At 38.0% G+C, this 23123-nt stretch overlaps 1 protein-coding gene across 3 annotated transcripts in view; it reads right to left on the bottom strand.

Annotated features, from left to right (window-relative positions):
* The window catches only part of LOC149198838 (uncharacterized protein At3g49140-like), a 200554-nt gene that overhangs the window by 126887 nt on the left and 50544 nt on the right, over window positions 1–23123 (bottom strand). For all 3 annotated transcript variants that reach the window (XR_016253736.1, XM_089402182.1, XM_089402183.1), the window contains exon 8: window positions 22450–22803. Coding sequence is in view for 2 of the 3 variants with exons in the window: in XM_089402182.1 (XP_089258308.1) it covers window positions 22450–22803 (354 nt within the window). In the remaining variant the exon portion in view is untranslated. The remainder of the gene's footprint in view (window positions 1–22449; window positions 22804–23123) is intronic.

Raw genomic sequence — 23123 nt, forward strand, 5'->3', positions numbered from 1 at the left:
ACCACGACAACGCTCAGACCGGGGGTTGTCACCCTGATCCCCTATCTCTCTGTTTAAGCCATCTCCCTATAGCAGGCTGAGGGGGGTAGACCCTATGGGAAAAAGGAAAACCAACTGGAAATCATCCGGTTGGGAGACACAACGAGGCAATCGAATACTTGATTTAAGGCTTAGCAAGATTTAGATTGAATTTTAAATGATTAATACCAATGCCTTATGGAGTCAATGATCCAAGTAATTGATTATTTGTTGCTGCTGATTGCTTGAAAATATTTGCAAAATATCTAACATGTAATGATCATTAAATAATCCAAGCAAGGATGACAAATTTTCTATAGATAAACAATGTCTTAGCAATTAAATTTCAAGAGATGCAAATGCTTTAAATAACCATAAAATTTAAAAGCTAACATCCTAGAATTTAAAATGGTTATGCTTGAAATTCCAAACCTAGGGAAATTTATTGTTTTCCAATAGTTAAACTCCAGATGAAAAAATTTAAGCACTTTTAACTATAGATGAAATACTGATACCATAAAAATCTTTTCTTTGAAAGCTCACAATCTTAGAAAATCCTTCTGAAATTTTATTTTATTTTTAATAACCATACACATCCAAATGGCTAAAAAAAAGTTTTTGGGACCCCTTTTTTTTTCTTTTCTTTAGATGATTTGTTATAAAACTAAACCAAACTAAAACTAAAGACTAAAAGCTAAAAAGAAAATAAAAAAACCTAAATTATGAAAGCTTGTAAAATCTAAATCCTAACTAAATAAAACTCAAAGGTAAATAAATAAAAGTCTAATTCTGAAACTATATAACAAAATGAAAATCGAATTTTTTATTTTAAATTTTTATATATTAACATACTTCATAAAATATATATATATATATATATACTTTATCCTAAAACTAAATTAAATGCGTTCTAATTATGTTAACCCTAAGCTAAAATCAAAAGAGACTAAACAAAAATGTGCATACGATTAACCCTAGCCAACTGGAACATAAAAGCCAAATAAAATGAAACAAATCGAAATGTTAAAATGAATAAGTTTTGCTATGTGTGTGCAGGTCGACAGAGGTTTGGACTTGACAGCGAAGAGAGAGCAGCGTGAATGAGGAGCTAGACTAATGCAGGCAGAGAGGGTTCGAAGGCTTGCGTGGAGAGATAGTTGAGGCAACAATGGACTGCGTTTTGATGTATGTGCAGGTCAGAGGGTTTTGCTCGCGGCGTGGGAGAAAAACGTGAAATGGCAACGTGGAGATGGCTCTCAGGTTGATCAAACAAAGAGATGGGTGCAGTAAGGAGAAACGAGGAGCTGAGGGGCGATGAAGTTAGGGAGCTGCGTAGGGAGAAGGATACACGTGAAAGATTTTGTGATGGGAACTGCGATGGCAGCGGCAAAATCAACAAGCAGAGGGCTGATTGTGGACAGGTTTGATGGCGTTGATGGAAATGGAGGCACACTGATGCTGGCAGAAGGATGTAGCTCAATGGCGGCAGAGGAGTTTCGAAAACTGCAATGGCAGTGATAGAGCAATGAAATTTGCATGAGGGTTTCGAAGAGGATGGTGGCTCAACAGAGGAGGGATCCACAAGGGAAAAGGCAGCGTAGAGGGAAACGTAGAGCTGCGTAGTAGATGGAGCAGGCAACCACTTGTTTGTAGGTTCTGGCAGCGATTGAGGGATGGCAACACTGGGGTCTGACAGCTACGCAAGGAGATTGAGACTGAAGCATGAAATGGACGAAGAGTCTGTTGCATGCCCAGGGCAGCGTTCATCCTTAAAAAAAATTCGAAATTTTCCTGCAAAAATGAAACCCCAGGCAACAGCAAACAAATGGCTTGGAAAACCTCAAATTTCTTCAGAAACCTTTTCCAGAAAACCCCTGCAAGAGCGGACTCTGAGGCCAGATCTTACCCTCCAATGCCTAGATCTGGCTTCAAACAAAAATCTCCTCTTCAGCTCTGCAACCTGCAATAACAAAAACAGAACACCCAAAAATAATATATGCAAGTATTAAACCTAAAAAAAACCCAAAAACCAACTAAATAATTATAGTATTCACAAGTTAAGGGCTCCAAGCAGCCAGATTTGTCGTTATGCCACATTTATTTTTTAAAATTTTGAATTTAAGATAAGGTGCTTCAGAAAACCCTTCATGCATCCACAACAAGAAATCTAATGATAATCCCAGGATCAAAAACCAACTAGGCTCTTCAGAAAATGCAATCTGGGAGTTGGCTGATCCAACTAAAGACTTCCCCGAATGCCCGATGATCTCAAAATCAAGGATTTCCTACACAACTTAATTCAACTATTAACATAGAGAGAGAAAACAACAGTGAATTTAGATCTAATGGAGATACCTGCCATTATATTCAGAAATTAAACTATCATTCAAACCCTAGTGATCAAGCAAGATACCTGTGCTTAAACCACTCTTTAGAAAGCTACTATCAATGGATCAAAAGGAAATCTATGCATGAAAATAAAATATCTTACAGCATTTCCACGAAGAGTAACACTAGCATAAATTAACCCCAAAGTCTTTCTTTATTGCCCATGAAAAACGATTACAAGAGAGCTTTCACTTAGCACACGATCAAAAGATCGGATCATCTCAACTGACCATTGACCTCCTATTTAAAGAAAAATTTCCCAACGACTAGTTCGAGTGATCCTTATCAAAACGATCTCGACCGTTGATGACAATCAAAAAATCTTATAATCTCATCCGTCGAAATTAAAATAATGAGGAAATTCGAAATTATCATTTAAATGTATTTTAATATATTCAAAAACTAAAATTTTGCATTTATTTCCTCAAAACTTTGACTTTGACTTAACCCCATGAACCTAAGATATAAAATTTAGCAAAATAATCTATTAACTTTAGTCCCTGGACCAGTTAAGATTTAATTTTTTAAAGGATCCTCGAATTTAGCCTTTGAGAAATTTAAAATTACCTAGGACCTAGGACTTAGGACCTAGGACTTATGAGGGGATAAATTATTTTTCTAACCCTCAAGACATTTTACATCATGATTTTTACATTTTTTATATCTCAAAGGGGAAAACCCATTTGACATAAACCCTCACAGACTACCCAGTTATGCGACACAAATAGAATCTAACAGATCAAGCAATTCGTAATAAAATAACCTAACCAAATAGTTAGGATTATTCCCAAATCACTTTTACATAGACTCAATCTAGCACACTAGGACTCCCCTAAGATTCTAATGACAAAATCCATTCCGGCTTTGGGGTTACGCTGAAGAAAAACTCTGCCGATCATGGATCGGTGAGACAAAAAACCTTCTGGAACATAGATCATCACTAGAAAATTAGGTTTACCTAAGCAATTACATACATGACATGGATCTACTGAGATTATTTACAATTTACACATGCAGACTGGGTTTACAATATAACAGGATTAGGCTAAAGATGATAGTCGAATGGCACGGACATGTCGATCAAGCGTTATTCCTTTTGCAAAAAAGCGGGTGTACTGCTATGGGTCATTGACACATAGTGGTCAACATCTGGCTCTACTTGGGAACACGTTGCTGCACTGTAGGAATGTGAGAATCCAGAATCTGTATCCACGCAACACACAACAAAACATAAGTAGCGTCCATCCAAAAATCATCATATAACATTAAGCACAGGAAATATATAAGATTATCTAGAGCTAAACTCATTTCCAATCTAAATTTTCTTAAAGCCGACCTATTTTCTTATTCTTTTGTTTAATAACTGATATATATACCCTAATTATAGCTCTTGATACATCATTAAGATCTTAAGAATATCTATTGACGCATCCTCCCCTGATGATGGACTCACTTGGTAGTCCGAAACATTGGGTTCATAAAACTCTACAACAGGTCATTCCTCCTCTACCATAAGATATAAGCTCTTCATTTATTAACTATCTAGTAACATGAAAAGTAAATCTAATCCTAAAACAAAAATGAAATGCTGAAAAGACAAGGAGTAGGGTTAGAAATACAGAGAATGCCCCATGCCATCAGATGCGTTCAATATAGTGTATACTGAGCATTTGCCCGCTTTCAAGCAAGTCTGTCGGCTGCTTCTCGGATGTGCCATGTCCAATTCTGCATATGGTAGGACTTTTTTCTATCCGAAAATCAAGCTGCTTACAGCTATCTGACGCATCAAATCGCTTTCTCGTTCTCTTTCTCTTGCGTCTTTTCTTTGCTGCAGGTTGTATCACTGATGACGTGGCACATTCTGCTTCAAAACTCTCAAATGAAGTATGTAAGATATGCGTGGCATGTCTTTCTTCATTTTGCATTTGATCTTTATTATTTTCAATTTTAACTGGGTCACCTTCAACTAACCACTTTTCAATCGAACCAATGACCTCCTCATAATAAGATGGAGCTTGTTGCAGCAAATAAGGAAGCTTCTGATCTATTGACATCTCCTTGTTTCTTTCATCCTCTGATTGATGCTGAAATTTTTGTACCTGTATTATAATGGCATCCATCTGGCTAGAGTGTTCAACCTTCATAGCACTGATTTCCCTGGCATGGTCTTCCTCCATGCTCAATAACTTATTCTGAAGACATATCTTACTAGCTTCCATATCTTTTATTACTTTGTCATTCTTTGCCTTTATGGTCATCAAGCAATGTTGCATAGATTTATCTCTTTCTTATGATTTGCTTGCATGGTAGCCAATTGATTATTATAATCGGATGTCATGATAGTCATTTCTTCATCCATAGTTAATAACTTGTTTTGCATAGAATTAATTTCCCTATCATGATTAGCTTTCATGGTTTCCATCTCCTTATCTCGCTTTTCCAGGTGGGTGTATAAAGTTCTCATATCATTGACGTAATCAGTTACAAACTTTTCTTGATTAATCTCCATATTTTTTACCAGCCGCATTAGTTCCTCTATAATTTGCTTCTGATTTTCCCTTTCATTGTTGACACTGATTTGACAATTTGTTCCTGCTTTTCCACTGTCATGGATTTGATCTGTAACGGTGCAAGTCGATGGCATATTCTGATATGGAGAATTGTCTTGAAGTCTTTCATCAACAGCTAGATCCTTCACCAGATCACTTTCATTCTGTTGCATAATTTTAGGGGCACAAGGCGAGCTATCTTGATAACCATATCTATCTTTAAAAGCACGAACGATGTCTTGCAAAGAAGTAAAAGAATCCTCAGGACAATTATTAAACCAATTCAAAGCATCACCCTCTAAAGAAAAGGCAAATAAACACATTTTGGCGTCTTCATGATGATACTGGGGAGAATTACAATATATGAGCATTATACGAGAAAACCTGCATAGATGCTTTCTAACAGCAACTGAATCACCACCTGAGAACAAAGACAATTTATGAATGGCCACTTCCGGAATATCATGGAGAACATCAGCAAAATGACACGGGGTAAACGAATAATCCATGATGAATAATGAGGGACCAAATGGATGATACAGAGAGATCTTTGCTCAAGAAAATCAAGAGATGAAAGAAGTGGAGTCGCCACTTGAACATGAATTTAACTCTAGGATCCAAAAAGCAACAAACAACCAAATATAAGGGAGGGCTTCTTGTCTGAGAATAAATGAAAAAAAAGGAGTCGTCACCCAAACAAGAAACGAACCGAAAAGTCCACGTGCTAAAGGTGCAGAAGAAAAGATTAACGAGATCACGAAAGATAGGGCGATGAAAAGATCAAATGACGCCAGAAAATGTTGGCCGCTTGACAGAGAAAGGCGGAAAAGATGAGATGTGCCAAAAAAATTTGACTTTGACAGTTCAAATGAGAGATGATAAAGATGAAAGATGAATGTCGAAGAGCCAAGGCCCAATAAATTGGTCCCTGGCAACAGCGCCAAAAAATGTTGGTGTTGCCGGCTGAAATGAAAAGATGAGAAATGAGAAGAATGAATAGGAAATGTCGTTGAAACACCGAGAATAAAATGTTCCCTGGCAACGGTGCCAAAAAATGTTGTCGTTGCCGGCTCAAATTAAAAGATGAGAAATGAAAGACGAATGATGAAATGTCGTTGAAGAGCCGAGAATAAAATATCCCCGGCAACGGCGCCAAAAAATGTTGTTGCGCAAAGTGTCTAAGCACCACGACAACGCTCATACTGGGGGCTGTCACCCTGATCCCCGATCTCTTTGTTTAAGCTGTCTCCCTGTAGCAGACTAAGGGGGGTAGAGTTGTAGACCCTATGGGAAAAAGTAGAACCAACTGAAAATAAGCCGGTTGGGAGACACAGCAAGGCAATCGAATACCTGATTTAAGGCTTAGCAAGATTTAGATTGAATTTTAAATGATTAATACCAGTGCCTTATGGAGTCAATGATCCAAGTAATTGATTATCTGCTGCTGCTAATTGCTTGAAAATATTTGCAAACTATCTAACATGTAATGATTATTAAATAATCCAAGCAAGGACGACAGATTTTCTATAAATAAACAATGTCTTAGCAATTAAATTTCAAAAGACGCAAATGCTTTAAATAACCATAAAATTTAAAAGCTAACATCCTAGAATTTAAAATGGTTATGCTTGAAATTCCAAACCTAGGAAAAATTATCGTTTTCCAATAGTTAAACTCTAGATGAAAAAATTTAAGCACTTTTAACTATAGATGAAACATTGATACCATAAAAATCTTTTCTTTGAAAGCTCACAATCTTAGAAAATCCTTTTGAAATTTTTATTTTTTTTAATAACCATACACATCCAAATGGCTAAAAAACAGTTTTTGGGACCCCCCTTTTTTTTAATTTGATGATTTGTTATAAACTAAACCAAACTATAAATAAAGACTAAAAGATAAAAAGAAAATAAAAATATCTAAACTATGAAAGTTTACAAAGTCTAAATCCTAACTAAATAAAACTCAAATGTAAATAAATAAAATTCTAATTCTAAAACTATATAACAAAATGAAATTCGAATTTTTTATTTTAAATTTTTATATATTAAAACACTTCATAAAAAAAAAAAAATATATATATATATATACTTTATCCTAAAACTAAATTAAATGCGTTCTAATTATGCTAACCCTAAGCTAAAATCAAAAGAGACTAAACAAAAACGCGCACACGATTAACTCTAGCCAACTGGAACATAAAAGCCAAATAAAATGAAACAAATCGAAATGTTAAAATGAATAAGTTTTGCTATGCGTATGCTGGTCGAAAAAGGTTTGGACTTGATGGCCAAGAGAGAGAAGCATGAATGAGGAGCTAGACTGACGCAGGCAGAGAGGGTTCGAAGGCTTGCATGGAGAGATATTTGAGGCAACAATGGACTGTGTTTTGATGTATGTGCAGGTCAGAGGGTTTTGCTCGCGACGTGGGAGAAAAATGTGAAATGGCAGCGTGGAGATGGCTATCAGGTTGATCATGCCGAGAGATGAGTGCAGTAAGGAGCAACAAGGCGCTGAGAGACGATGAAGTTAGCGAGCTGTGTAGGGAGAAGGATGCACGTGAAAGATTTTGTGATGGGAACTGTGATGGCAGCAGCGAAATGAACACGCAGAGGGTTGATCGTGGACAGGTTTGATGGCATTGAGGGAAATGGAGGCACACTGATGCTGGTAGAAGGATGTAGCTCGATGGTGGCGGAGTAGTTTCGAAAACTGCAATGGCAGCAATAGAGCAATTAAATTTGCGTGAGGGTTTTAGAGAGGATGGTGGGTCAACAGAGGCGAGATCCGCAAGGGAAAAGGCAGTGTAGAGGGAAATGTAGCACTGTGTAGTAGATGGAACAGGCAGCCACTTGTTTGCAGGTTCTAGCAGCAATTGAGGGATGGCAGCACTGGGGTCTAACAATTGCGCAGGGAGATTGAGACTGAAGCATGAAATGGGTGGAGAGTCTGTTGCATGCCTAGGGCAGCGTTCACCCTTAAAAAAAAATTCAAAAATTTCCTCTAGAAATGAAACCCCAGGCAACAGCAGACAAATGGCTTGGAAAACCTCGAATTTCTTCAGAAACCTTTTCCAAAAAACCCCTGCAAGAGCTAACTCTGAGGCCAGATCTTACCCTCCAGGGCCTAGATCTGGCTTCAAACAAAAATCTCCTCTTTAGCGCTACAACCTGCAATAACAAAAACAAAACACCCAGAAATAATATATGCAAGGATTAAACCTAAAAAAACCCAAAAACCAGCTAAATAATTACAGTATTCACAAGTTAAGGGCTCCAAGCAGCTAAGTTTGTCATTATGCCACACATATATTTTTTTAAATTTTGAATTTAAAATAAGGTGCTTCAGAAAACCCTTCATGCATCCACAACAGAAAATTTAATGATAAGCCCGAGATCAAAAACCAACTGGGCTCTTCAGAAAATGCAATCCGGGAGTTGGCTGGTCCAACTAAAGACTTCCCCGAACCCCCGGTGATCTCAAAATCAAGGATTTCCTGCACAGCTTAATTCAACCATTAACATAGAGATAGAAAACAAAATTCAGATCTCATGGAGATACCTACCATTATATTCAGAAATTAAACTATCATTTAAACCCTAGCGATCAAGCAAGATACTTGTGCTTAAACCACTCTTTAGAAGGCTACTATCAATGGCTAAAAAGGAAATCTATGCATGAAAATAAAACATCTTACAGCATTTCCACGAAGAGTAGCACCAGCAGAAATTAACCCCAAAGTCTTTCTTTATTGCCCATGAAAAACGATTACAAGAGAGCTTTCACTTAACACATGATCAAAAGATCGGATCATCGCAACTGACCACTGACTTCTTATTTAAAGAAAAATTTCCCAACGGCTAGTTCGAGTAATCCTTGTCAAGGCGATCTCGACCGTTGATGAGGATCAAAAAAACCTTTAATCTCATCCGTCAAGCAGAGCAAATGAAGTTAGCAGCGAGGAGCAGGGGACTCTTTCTCAGCTGCCAGCCAATACAATCAAGTGTAATCCTCCTCGAACAGACCTGAGGATTCATTCAATTCCAAAAAGGATTCACCACAATTTAAATCAAGTATGCATTCATCCTCAAGTCCTGAACAAAGCAGGTATGAGTCATATCAAGCACCAACAATACAAAGAAAGTATCGATTGCCATTCTCGCAATGTTGTGGACACCTGTACAGTCATGAACAAAAAAATCGTGAGAGATACCCACAGCAACAAGTATACACATTACTCAAAAAATCATAAATTGAAGTATCAGCGATGGCATTCTCAACACTGGAATAATCAGAGGGAGAGTATCAAGATAAGAAACGCAAGGTGTATTAGAGAAGAACGTAGCAGAGAGCATTAGAGACATGGGCGGAACAGCCCTGCAATTCAACAGTTGGATCACATTCAGCGAAGCCTCGTAGCCGGAGAACCAAGAGCAGACACCGTGTTGAGATATAACCACAACAACAAAACTCAGACCCAAGGTAACAGTAAAGTATTACTTCTCAGTTTTCATTCACAGTTTCCATTTGACATTGGCTTTAGGATTTAATTCAATTTTAGTTCTGTCTCGTTTCATGCTTATCGCCCTCATAGACCTCATCTGATCCCCATATCGACCTCATCTGATCCCTTCCAATCCCATTCTACTCTCTGCATTTACATCAGAGTCCGGCTCTTTCTCTCCCTCTCTAATCTTGAGATCATAGTTTCTTCTCCACCTTTGTTTCATAAGCAGAACATTACCCCGCTCTATTACTATCAGTGGGTGTCAAATTATACGCAGCATTACAGGATTAACAAAGACTTCTTGAAGATACCATAAATAACTCAAAACAAAGCCCAAAGAAACAGAGATAAAAGAAGGAATCAGATGAAAGCAAGAGAACATTCTCCAGGCAAAGACACTTCAGCAAACAAAACAAATTAGAAAGGAAAAATGTCTTGCAATCCGCTTGAAAGAGTTGAAAAGAACAAGAGTTGCTCGACCTGTAGGGCTAATAGATTTATGATAGGTCGCTTCAATCAATCTCTAAAAGACCTAAGATCTGAGATGAAGATGATTAATGTCTACAAGCAAAGAGAAATCGACAACCAAAGAGCTAAAATCAAAGACTTGAAAGATAAATGCAAGCACCTGGAGGAGGTTGTGGATTACATCAAGTCACTGAATCAAAGTCAGCAAGGAGAAACCTCCTCAAGGTACAGCGAGAAAAGAGGACAGCAGCCAGAAGATTCAGTGAACCAATTTTGGTGAAACTTATGCAATTAGTATTCTATGCTTTGTAAATTCTGTTTGTTACTTGGGCAGTTTATGAGGCAATATACTTTCATAGTTTTTGAAAATTTTAGAAACAAGACCTCAAACGCTGAGGCAGGGACTGCGCTCCCATTTTGCACCTCCCTTGAGAACCAGCAACCTCCGAAATGTAACAGCACTTAGCTCCTTTCTTTTTTTGTAATACAAAAAGTAAACGAACTTGTTAAAAAAAAACCACCACTAAGGCCAAAATGGCCAAACACAAGTTACCTAAGATAGCAAGATAACAAGGGTTATCTAAATAAAACCAATATTGTGATACTTAAGTACGATGGAATAAATAATTGAAAAGCTACCATGTGGGTTAATAAAATGTAAAGAATTTTTGTTATGAATGCACCCGTGAGCAAACTAGAGAAGATATTGATGGCATCCCTATACTTAGAAGGAGATGCTTACAATTGGATCACATGGTGAACCAATAAAATTAATGGGTTTTCAATTAACTGTCAAATGTTCGCAAATGATTCACCTAAGAGATTTCATGACAATGAAGAAGATGACACCTATACCATGTTCACACAGTCACAACAAGCAAGGATAATTAATCACTGTCGAGTACACCCATGAATGGGAAGTCCTTGCAACTAGAATTGCCTACCTACAAACAATCAACTGTAAAAATGTATATGTCGGAGTTCAAACTGATTATCCACAGTGAGCTAATGCTATCAAGACCTAAAAGCTTGTTTGAAGCTAAAGTACACCAAAAATTATCAGCAGGAAGTTCAGTGAACAAGAGGTAGCTTTTGAACCTCCAAAGGAGACAACCAGTTGCAATGATAGTAAATATCACCACTCTAAAAGGGACAAAAATAAGAAAAACAATTAGTGTAGATGTGGTAAGAATTGAGCTCTAGGGCATAAATGCGAAGATCCATCATTACAATACTTCAAAATAACAAATGAAAGGGAAATAGATGTCTTGAAACCAAAAAATGAAATTACTATAAGCTACAATTCGGAATTTGATAATGACGAAACACCACTGAAAGTGTTAATAGCATCAATCTCATTCACGCCACAAAATAAGAATAATAATAAGATCCCCCAAAAGGAAACTATCTTTTGAAATGAACAAACTACAAAATATATTCGACCTCATTTTAAAGAAGGTTGATAAGACCTAGGATCTAATGAAAAATGGGCAAGAAACACAATGAAAAATACAACAATGGAAGCAAAGAAAGTATGTTACCAAGGGATATCAAGGTTTCATGTTCAACAAATAGGTTAAAATACTTCGAAATATGATGCATACACCGCAGCATAACCTCAACAATGCTCAAATCAGGAACCAAGTCAAGCCTCTACAACCAGACAAAGACAAGGATGATGTCGCCAAGGAAGCATGCTCAAATAGAGAGAATACTATTTACTATGCTTTGAGGGCAAAGCATTTCTTGAGAGGGTGGCAATGTAATATACATAATAAATACTAAACATGATGGTGATGATGATGGTAATAATAATACCAGTATTAATTAGGCAAATGAAATATCAAAGGGTACACAGTGATTCACCTTGTAACCAGTCAATGCATATAAATATACCATCACGAGGCTCATTGTAACCTTCTTATCAATTCTTATCCATTAATCATTATTCAATATATTTGCAGAAATATTTTGTCAATCATTAATAAACATGAATCTATTTATTACATTAGTGCACAAGTGGATATACATAGGAGTGTGAATACCACTCCTTTAGAAACAAAAACTCAAACCTAATCTATATGATGTGGGTGCCACTATTACAATGCCAAAAATAGATACAATGCTCTAGTGCTGAAAAAAAGGAAAAGAAAAGAAGCCCCATTGCTCTAAGTCCCTGTTATCATTGGCCCATAACGACTTCGGAAATAAGAAATGTCAAATTGCTACCTAAAGTGGCAAACATCTAGTTCAACACTTCAGCTTGTGTCATGGGTGGCCTTTGGTTGGTTCCACTATCATTGGTTCTGGGATGGATTCCACTTCCCTGGCTAATGAATGGCTCGGTATCCAACACTAAAGTTGATTTACTAAATACTTGCAGCTTAAAAGTACCACGTATAATATACATAATATGACCATTATTAAATATGAACACTATCAAAAGTTAATCAAGGGATAGAGGTTATGGCCTCCATTGTATACACACTTCCATCTGTTATGAATAAAATATAGATAGAAATAATGTAAATATATATAATAATAACACATCATAAATAATGATTATTTAGTAATTAGTTAATGAAGAGGTATGTCCCTAAGGACATGACCGTTCATAAAGGGACACTTGCCTAGGGTATGTAAGCAGGGTCTCACTCTCATTTGTGACATCATTCTTATTCATACATTTTAATATATATTCTTGTATCCTCAATGGAGATCTATGTATTCCAAGTCTTTAGGAGTGTTTAACCTGCTATAACGAACCTTGTTCATTACATTGGTATTAGTGATGTTAGATCCTATGGCCGCTCAATCATTGCATAGAGCCAGTCTGATCAAGGCCTTTGGCCATCGTAATTCGTCAACCTTGTTGCCGTTGAAAGCGTTTTGCCAAAAGAATTTGGAATTTCTCCATTTCACTAGGTTTTTGGCCATTAAAATTAAAAGAAAAAAAAAGTGTATTAGAAACAAAACAAAACAAAACAAAATTGAAAAAAAATTATACAAAAAATTATATTAATAAAAAAGGGGAAATTACATAAAAATATAATTTTAAAAACAAACACACACCTGAAACGGTCAACAAATTAGCCGACCGATCATCATACACTGCCACTCCTCTGGCACCAATCTACCACTGTCAGCCACCATCGAATTTCGACATTGATTCATCTGCCTATAGTGTAGTCTACCGCTACAAAGTCGTCGACCGCTTACCATACCAACACAACTCTTCGACCGGGTTGCTTCCTGCTATCTGTTGTCCTATCGTCTTCTTCCCAAAAGCTCTTCCAAGTCGTCGCAAACCCAATGATAGTTGTTGCAGCAGCAAGTCATCACCACCTCAGTGATAACGTTCGTCATCCACAACCACATCACTACCGTATCAACCACTGATTCTTAAAGAATTAATGATTCTAATTATCAATACAACCCCAAACAACCACAATTTAATCATTCGTGAAATTGTCAAATTGCGGGTGGTCACATAAGAAACAGGTGCACCCATTGAAATTTTAGTTGTTAACGAATGGATGGATATGAATAATAGTGATGTGTGCCTTTCAATTCGCTAGGTATCATGTCCAAAGTTAAGTGCCCTTTCATTTAAGTCAACCAAATTGGCCCAAGCAAACTAAGTTGCTTAAGGGTGAAAAATAATTAGATAACATTTCATAAATCAATTAATAGAGTGATGTTGCATTAAATTGTTGAGAATTGCTTCATAAAGTGATGCTACGTCAAAGTGTTGAGAAAGTTAAAGAAATTATATAAATCTAAAAATAAATAAATAAAAATTCTCAAGAAAGCAATATTAAAAATACCAAGGTGCAAAAGGTATTATTTAATATTAAAGATCAACTTTTAAGGGGATGAATATTTTTATAAAAACATTTTATATATAAGGTGAAAAAAGGAAAAGAAAAATTTATCAAGAATATGCAAGAAATATTATTTATATATAATATAATAAGGGGATTATATTGATCACGAGTAAAAAGGTTGGCATAAACCATAAGGTGATCTCCATATATATATTATAACAAAGGAATAAATGGAAATTACAATTAAAAAAAAGGGTGAAATAAATTATTATAAAAAAAAAAGGTTGTTATAAAAAGGAATATATAAAAGGAACATTTCAATAAGATACTTTTAAAGTATAAAAAGGGGTTGTTATGAAAGGTAAGTAAAGGTGTTAATATTATAAAGATAACTTGTTATATTTCCAAGCAGATCTCTCATACGACAAAAATATTCAACAAATAAAATGGAATCAATAACTGACAAGAAAAAAATTGAATCTAAGTGAGAAACAAAAGAGGGAAGATTTCCTAAAACTTTTAGTATATGTGTCAATGCCATAGTTTTTAAAACCGGCCCAGAAAACCGGTTACCGGTCTAACCGGCCGGTTGGAGGGCTGGCCGGTCCGAACCGGCCCTTCTAACCCGGTTTACACCCCAACGTGCCCAAAAATAGGCCCTAACCGGTAAAAACCGGCCGGTTTAGGGCGGAACCGGCCGGTTTATAGCAAACCGGCCGGTTCCGTCCTAAACCGGCCGGTTTATGGACACTGTTCACTGTTAAGTTATTATCATTGTACCACTGTCACTTCTTATGATCAATAATATTGTTGCTAAAACCAAAATAGGACAGTCAATATCTTGTTGTCCTACATCATTTGAACTTTCCTAATAAATACAAAGTCACCTTCTACAAAAGACTTTCTCAAGATACACTGCTACTTGTCACTGTTAGTGTTACTGTAAATGATGAAAACCCTTAGTCATGAACTGTGTAGTTTTTAAAATTCTCACTGTGATTAAATATGAAATAATAGTCCCTTTTTTGGTTATATTATCAAGATGCTTTTGCTTAATGTTGTTGCCTTTTGACTTGCAAAGATGACTCCAATTGTTCTTAGTATAACTAAAGATATGCCTTCAATTATAATGCTCTGAGCTAAAACACAACACTAAATTCAATCATTGGCTTAGTGCATTTTGATACTTTAAGTTGTTCAACAAGACAATGAGATTGCGGAGGGGGTCAATGTCATATATTCACAATGGGATACCTAACAAAGGTGTCTTTTATTCATATATCACATATGTCACTTCAACACTTGCTAATCTTTTGCTTATTGCAAAGTCCGAAAACTCATAAATCCAGGGCTTATCAAGATTCACCAATGACTGCAAAAGGATAGCTTTGATCTGTTCAACAGTCAACTCAAGGATCCTAATAATATTTATTCACCAATAAGAGTTGAAATTTTTCCCTTAACAAGAGATGTCCTACTCCTAACTTCTATAGATTTGTAGAGAGAATAAATATGCAGACTGAAGGACATTACATCCGTCCGGTTTATAACTTAACTGAAGACTTGTAGTAGGCCAATGGCCTCATAGCTTGCAGCATTGTTTTTGGACTTTATAGGCCATTTAGAGCCTCATTTCTTATGTATTTTGCTATTTTGTCGGTGATATGTATTGCACTCGGTGCCATTTTGATATATTCACCTTTGCATGGTATATAAATGAGCAAACTTTGCATATTTTGTCTCTATTGGCTTGGAATCATGGTTTTACATCTTAAAAATAGTTTTGTTTCATTAAAAATTAATTATTTAATGTATTTTTTAAAAACCAGTTCGTTTAGACCAAACCAGTCCCGGTTAGACCGGTTCCGGTCGGTAAACCGGTTCATTAGGTGGACCGGTTCGGTCACCGGTTCCGGTTTTAAAAACACTGGTCGATGCGCTATTTAAAATCGAAGGATCACTTGCAGGAAAGGATGTTATCATCTCTATTGTTCCTACTCAAAATAATAATTATGTTAGTACTAACTGTTCTAACCAATTAGTGATTCTTGAATCGAATATAACTGAAACGAATTTTGTTGACGCCAGTGACAAACAATACGACATAAGCAATCTACAACTAAGTATTGGGGATTATACTTTTATCTCGCAATTCACTGTGAAAACCTTATTTTTTGATGATAGTGATATTGTTTTGGGTTCACCTTGGATGGAAACTCTAGGGTCCTTTATTCTAAATATGAAAAAGAAGTTTTCGACGTTTTCCTACAAAAATGAAAATAAATAAATAAAATAATGCTACAGGAAGTTACTTTGAAGCCAGATTTAGTGATGCCAAAAGACATACAAGAGATCTCAAAAATAATTCTTCAGGAAAGTAAAAAAGCAATACAAAATATGCAAAGGAAAGTTGACAAAATCACCGCTGACAAAAACGAAGAAATTAATCGTTTTAAGAACGATAGCGAGAAATTACTCACTCAAATTAATAAACTTAAAAATGATAAGCAATCATTGAAAAATAATTTAGAAGAGCTCATCATGAAATATGTATCGAAGTCGTTAAATATAACTGTCCAAATTGAAGATTAGGGAACAAATACTAATCCAGTCAATATCACAACTCAAAAAGAGGACAAACAAGTTGAAGGAAAAACATATTCAGATGTTGTAGTTCAAATGATGAAAATCCAAATGAATATTTCGTAACCAACTCAAAACATCAATATTTGAAGTAAATCAGGAGGTTGTCACACATAAGATAAGGGAAAATCAGACCACAAGAACTCCCTATCGACATTTGAATCACAAGAGCAGACAACCCAATCAAACTGCATATCTATATTACTCATCAAAAACAACAAACTTTTGTTCCGAAGACTACTAATGTCAATGCAATTCAATCTTGTGATAAAAGTTCACACAAAGTATCCAATAACTGCAAGATTCGCAAAAGATTGATTTAGGATGGTCAAATACTTTCTCAGTTTGACAGTTTTGTTTATCACTCAGAGGATCATATCAACTTGTATCAACGAAGATGAGAGTTCCGAGAGCAAAAGACATTTGAAACTGAAAAAGAGATCAAGCCTTTTCATCGGCAAGCTTAGAGGACAAAGCTTTGTTGAACTCACGATTGTCGTTACACCAAAACCCACAGGTGTCAATGAATGAACACATCTCCAGAGTTAATGGATCCACGAGAGGTGGTTAAGCACATGTCACGAAACACACGGGGACTGCTAGTTTATCCAATGTCCAACGATCTCCCCCGCAGCACGAGCCGGGTGTAATTCGAACTCGAGACCTTTGGCTTTATTACCACTTGTTAGACTCACGATTGTCATTACACCAAAACCCGCAAGTGTTAATGAATGGATGCATCTCCAGAGTTAATGGATCCATGATATGTGGTTAAGCACATGTCAAAAAACACACGGGGAGCGTTGGTTTATCCAATGTCCAACAAGCATTTTGAGGAGGAAGGCAATGTTATGAATAAAATATAGATAGAAATAATGTGCATATATATAATAATAACACATCTTAAATAATGATTGATTGGTAATTAGTTAAAGAAGAGGTATGTCTCTAAGGACATGATCGTTCATAAAAGGACACCTGCCTAGGGTATGTAAGCAAGGTCTCACTCTCATTTGTAACATCATTTTTATTAATACATTTTAACATATATTCTTGTATCCTCAATGGAGATCTACATATTCCAAGTCTTTTGGAGTGTTTAACCTATTGATTTGGGGTAGCATCGGATGTGCTCTAGCCATGAAAATTGGTGGAGAGACTAAAGCACATGAGATCTCCAATACCCGGAAATGGTTTGGACAGATTGTACCCACTGTGGGAGATATTAAAATAATTAATATTTTTAATGGAGTTTCTAAGTCTAAACTTGGGAAAAATAAAATATTAATGGGTATAAAATTGGGTTCGAAGGTTCCAAAAGTCATGGATCAAGCCAAATCTAATCTTAGTCGTTGATTAGAGATTTAATATCGGCCGTTGGAGGACCAACGAGAAAATTACAAGAAGAGGCTTGAGAGTCAGTTGGAGAACGCACTAGAGTGATCAATCATTCATTTTGCTAGAGCGGGGTTGCTAAACAAAGTTGAATTAGTGATCAGTAGCAAGGGACGATGAGTACGAGGCAGAAAGGCACAAACAGTATTGACAGACTAGCGCAGAAGCAGAAAGATCAAGAGCAACAGCCAGTCCAGGCTATGGAGAGGCCAGAGGGACTGCGTCATCCACACAAAGGTTGTTCGAGTGACGCAAAGGGTCCCAGAGGCTACACAGTGCCTAAGAGGGCTGACACAGAGGGTCCTGGGGCTGACGCAAGTCAGCAAGAGGCTGACGCAGAGGCCAAAAGGGCTAGCGCTGAGCTTCAGTTGTGCCGGAGGGTTTCGTGGGACAGGTTTTCTGAATACCTGTTTCCGAATATAGAGGTGATTTTTTCTCTGTTGGGTGAGCTGGTTAGGCACCCAGTTGTACTCAGAAAGACTGCATAATAATATAACCCTCTGAATAGATGCACCGGTTTTCCCACATTTGGTTTTTCCGAGGACATTTGTCCAAAAATAACAGTGTCACTTGTGTGCTTGTTTTCTTTCAGTTGATGATTTGTAGATGTTGAGACTGTACTTGTGTTTTTTTAAGTATTTATATGATTAAATAACTTGTTAAGTAATTAAACAAATACGTGAAATAAACCACATAGTACAGGAAGAATTTCTAACGGGTTAGAATTAGAAATTCCAAGATGGTATCAGAGCGTGGTTGCAGATCATAGGAAAACTGAATGCATCAGCTTAGCAGAGCATTTGCAGTAGATTCAGCTATCCCGAGTGACAGAGATGATCCTTGCAGAAAGCAACAGAGGAAGGAGTGACGCATAGGGACTGCGTCATCAGTCTCGGCCAGAGAAAGGCAGCACAGAGGCTGAGGAGGGCAGAAACAGGCTCACGCAGAGCCACACAAAGGTCAGATGGGTTGACGCAGTTGGCTGAGGGAGTTGTTTTGTTGATGCCGGGATTGCATAGAGCTAAGAGGCTCAATCCTTCAGTTGTTGGGGCATAGAAGGCTGTGGGTAGAGCGAATATGGTGGGGTATTGTGGTTAGAACAGTACCTAACAAGGCAAGACCAAGGTAGAGGAAGTTGCTGCTAAAGCGGATTTCTAGCCAAGGAATCTGGATCAGTGTTGCAGCTGCACAACAATCGAAGAGGAACAACTTGACAGTTGGTAGAAGGATTTCCAAGAGGGAAATCGGAACTCAGAGGGAGTCCAAAAGAGAACTTCCAGACAGGAAGTAGAGAGACTCAGCAGGAGTCGAATAGAGAACTTCCAAATAGGAAGTAGAGAGACTCAGCAGGAGTTAAACCGAGAACTTCCAGACAGGAAGTAGAGAGACTCGAAGGAGTCGACAGAAAAGTAGCGAGATGGTCGTGAATGGGCTGAGAGATCAGGACAGGTTGGACGGAGCGTCCAACTTTGTGGTCTAGAAGGCCAAGACCTTGTCCATTCTAGACAGACATCATATCAAGGGCTTCGCCTTGAGAGTGATGGCTATCCTAGTTGACCCAGTAGCTAATGAAAGGTACGAGGAGGCAATAGCAAAGGCAAAGTGCATCATCCTTGATGGGGTCAAGGATCATGTGGTACCACATATTGCTGAGAAGGAAACGGCAAAGGAGATGTGGGACACTTTGAAGACATTGTACCAGCATACTTTCGTGCAGAGGAAGATGCTCCTGGAGAATCAGCTAAGGTCATACCAGATGCAGAAGGGAGAGCAGATAGATGTCTTCCTCGGTCAGTTGAAGGAGATCCATGACCAGCTAACTTCCATAGGGGCCATGCCGGATGAGGAATTAATGGTGAGGACCGCACTTAATGCAGTCTCCGAGGATTGGGAGATATTTGTCCAAAGCATACTGGGCAGGACGAGTCTTCCGGATTGGGAAGAATTGTGGGCAGCTCTTCATCAAGAAGAGATCAGACGGTTGACCAAGGCGGGGAGTAGCGGCAGAGGGTTTAGGATCAAGAAGGAAGAGGAAGAGGATGCGGCTCTAGCATCTGCGAGGAAGCAGGAGAAGAGGAAGAAGAAGGACCTCTCCAAGGTCAAGTGCTTCCATTGTGGGGAAGTAGGTCACTATGTGAACCAGTGTCCGAGGAAGAAGAGTAAGAGGGAGGCTTCTGACTCGAAGGCAGTGCCAGCAAAGGCGGAGAAAGAAGTCGAGGAGGATGATGATTGTGCCATGAGTGCTCATGTGCCACTTGAAAAGAAGTGGGGAGACATCGAGCTGTAGTCAGGAAGAATACAGGCGATGAGGGGCAAGATCCTTGAGGTACCCAACCTCTTGGATTTTACCTGGCTAAGGGAGCCCTGAAGAGAGAGTAGCAAGATTGGCAGATGTCAGTAGAAACGAATGCGGATGAAGCAACGGAGAGTGCTACAGTGCAAGAGTCCCCGAGCAGCGCGAGGCTAGCAAGTTGCAACAATGTGAGAGGCACGGGAGTGTAGCAACAGTGCAGGAGGGCACAGATAGGTTTGCAACGGTGCGAGATGCAGGGAGTTGTTGCAGCAGCGCAGAGGTCAGTAGAGGGAGCACTTGTTAGCGGCAAAGGGAGCTTCAGCATTGGGAGTGTTTCTAGCCTGAGAGGGATGTCAAAAGTTGGGTGGATCAGTTACTTACTTCTCAGTAATTGAGTTGCAGCGCAGTAACAGTGTGCAGTAGCAGTATGCAATAGCACGATGCAGCATGATGAGAAGGGATGCAGTGCAGATGCAGTGTTGAGAGGATGGACCAATAGCAACACGGATGCAGAGGGAGTTGTCGTACGGATGCAGCAGTGGCAGTGGCAGGGCCATGGGCAGCAATATAAGATGCAGTAGTGCAAAGGATGTTGGGCAGGGAGGCCTAGCATCAGCACAGGGACCGATGCCGGATAATTAGAGTGATGCTCCGTCTGGAGTATTACTAGAGCATAGTCCTCACTAAGAGGGAGTGTTGATTTGAAGTAGTATCAGATGTGCTCTAGCCATGAAAATTGGTGGAGAGGCTAAAGCACATGAGATCTCCAAGACCCAGAAATGGTTTGGACAGATTATACCCAGTTTGGGAGATATTAAAATAATTAATATTTTTAATGGAGTTCCTAAGTCTAAACTTTAAGAAAAATAAAATATTAATGGATATTAATATAAAACTGGGTTAGAAGGTTCCAAAAGTCATGGATCAAGCCAAATCTAATCTTAGTCGTTGATTAGACATTTAATCTCGGTTGTTGAAGGACCAACGAGAAAAGTATAAAAAGAGGGTTGAGGGTCAGTTGGAGAACATATCAGAGTAATCAGTCATTCGTTTTGCTAGAGCGGGGTTGCTAAGAAAAGTTGAATCAATGATCAGCAGCAAGGGGCAGTGAGTACGAGGCAGAGGTAGTACTGAGAGACCAGCGCAGAGGCAAAGAGAGCGAGCGCAGTAGTCAGTCCAGGCTACGCAAAGCCCAGCAGAGACAGCGCAGAGCCCAAAGGGACTGCATCATCCACGCAGAGGCTGCTGGAGTGACGCAGAGGGTCCCAGAGGCTGCGCAGTGCCTCAGAGGGCTGGCGCAGAGGCTCCTAGGGGACGCAGGTCAGCAGGAGGCTGACACAAAGGCCAGAAGGGCCAACGCTGAACTTCAATTGCGCCGGAGAGGGTTTCGTGGGATAGGTTTTCTGAACACCTGTTTTCGAATATAGAGGTATTGCTTCCGTGTATTTTTCTCTATCGGGTGAGCCGGTTAGGCACCCAGTTGTACTCAGAAAGACTGCATAATAATATAACCCTCTGAATAGCTACACCAGTTTTCCCGCATTGGGTTTTTCCAGGGACATTTGTCCAAAAATAACAGTGTCACTTGTGTGCTTGTTTTCTTTCAGTTGACGATCTATAGATGTTGAAACTATACTTGTGTTTATTTTCAGTATTTATATGGTTAAATAACTTGTTGAGTAATTAAACAAGTAGGTGCAATAAACCAGATAGTACAAAAAGAATTTCTAACGGGTTAGAATTAGAAATTCCAACATAACTTGCTATAACAAACCTTGTTCGTTACACCATCCTTTTTGTACAGTTTTCTGTAAGTATTTTGCAACAACAAAGAAAAAGATAACTCTATCAGCCTTTGCAAAGGTAATTAGCTCTATAATGGAGAACATGGTCATGGTAAGATGTGTCTTTGAAGTTTTGATGTAGTCTTGGCACTCAAAGGTCTCTGGACTGATTACAAACTCAAAAGCTAAGTATCATCAAGTAGACAGACAGATTTGTTTCCATTCTTTTGTATCTGAATCATAATTTCAAATTTGTGCTTTACAATTTCAAATAACTTTGGTGTATTGGTTGTATTTTTCAACATCTACAATGTTGTCACTCAGACAGATAAGACACTTTATCTTGTAAGGAAAAAGTGTATTGTAATAACAATGGTATTCCAGTCCCTGACAACAATTTTTGTTTTTTGAACATTCCAGAAGACACTCTCTGAGTGTCGATTCAAGATAATCTTACATTTTAACCATCCACAAGAAATTATGAAAAATAAACAAAGTGGCATTAAATTTACCAACCTTAACAAAAGATTTACTCAAAATTTCCATCTAACATGAATTAAACATAATCTTGTCTTGCCTGATTTCCATAGAAAGAAACAAGTTGAATGTGGATGATTTCCAGCTTGTAAAGTGAAGTGCCTATTTCAGACCCCTCATCGTTGTCTGACACATATACTGAAGCATGTGCATCTGTAATAGATGTCTGGTGCTGAGATTCTGAGTCACTGTCATCATTAATGGCAATTTCCTCAACTTGCTCATCCTTGGTCCTTCCATTGAGATCTATTATATCTGTGCTTGGAAACTTTTCATCATATAAGAATTTATGTACAGAGGATTGTTCCTCCATAAATGCAGGTCTTATAAGTCCAAGCATAGCAAGACCTTTTGATGGGCAGTCCATCTTTACTGAATAATCAGTAGATACCACCTACAGAAAATCAGAATTACAGGATCAATCAGGATTCAAGCAGAGACACCTTCGCACTTGAAAATGATTTTCAATAGAGAATTTCAAGTCAATATTTAAGCTAAACACCTGTAACCCCTAAAATAAGCAACGAATTTATGGGAAACATAAAAAGAAGGCCAAATTTCCCTTCACTCTATTTGTGTTACAGACATTCAGCTACACTAAGTACTGAACAGTGAATATGAACAGCACCTGTCACAACAAATAGATGTCCTCTGCTGGGTCACAGTGCAATGAAAAAGGTTGTTTCAATATCTAAAGCACTGCTGTACAGGTTT

This window comes from Pinus tabuliformis, chromosome 2_1, assembly GCF_031772625.1.
Source record: "Pinus tabuliformis cultivar Carrire ecotype Pingquan chromosome 2_1, CPIR1, whole genome shotgun sequence".
In the NCBI taxonomy this organism is placed as follows: domain Eukaryota; kingdom Viridiplantae; phylum Streptophyta; class Pinopsida; order Pinales; family Pinaceae; genus Pinus; species Pinus tabuliformis.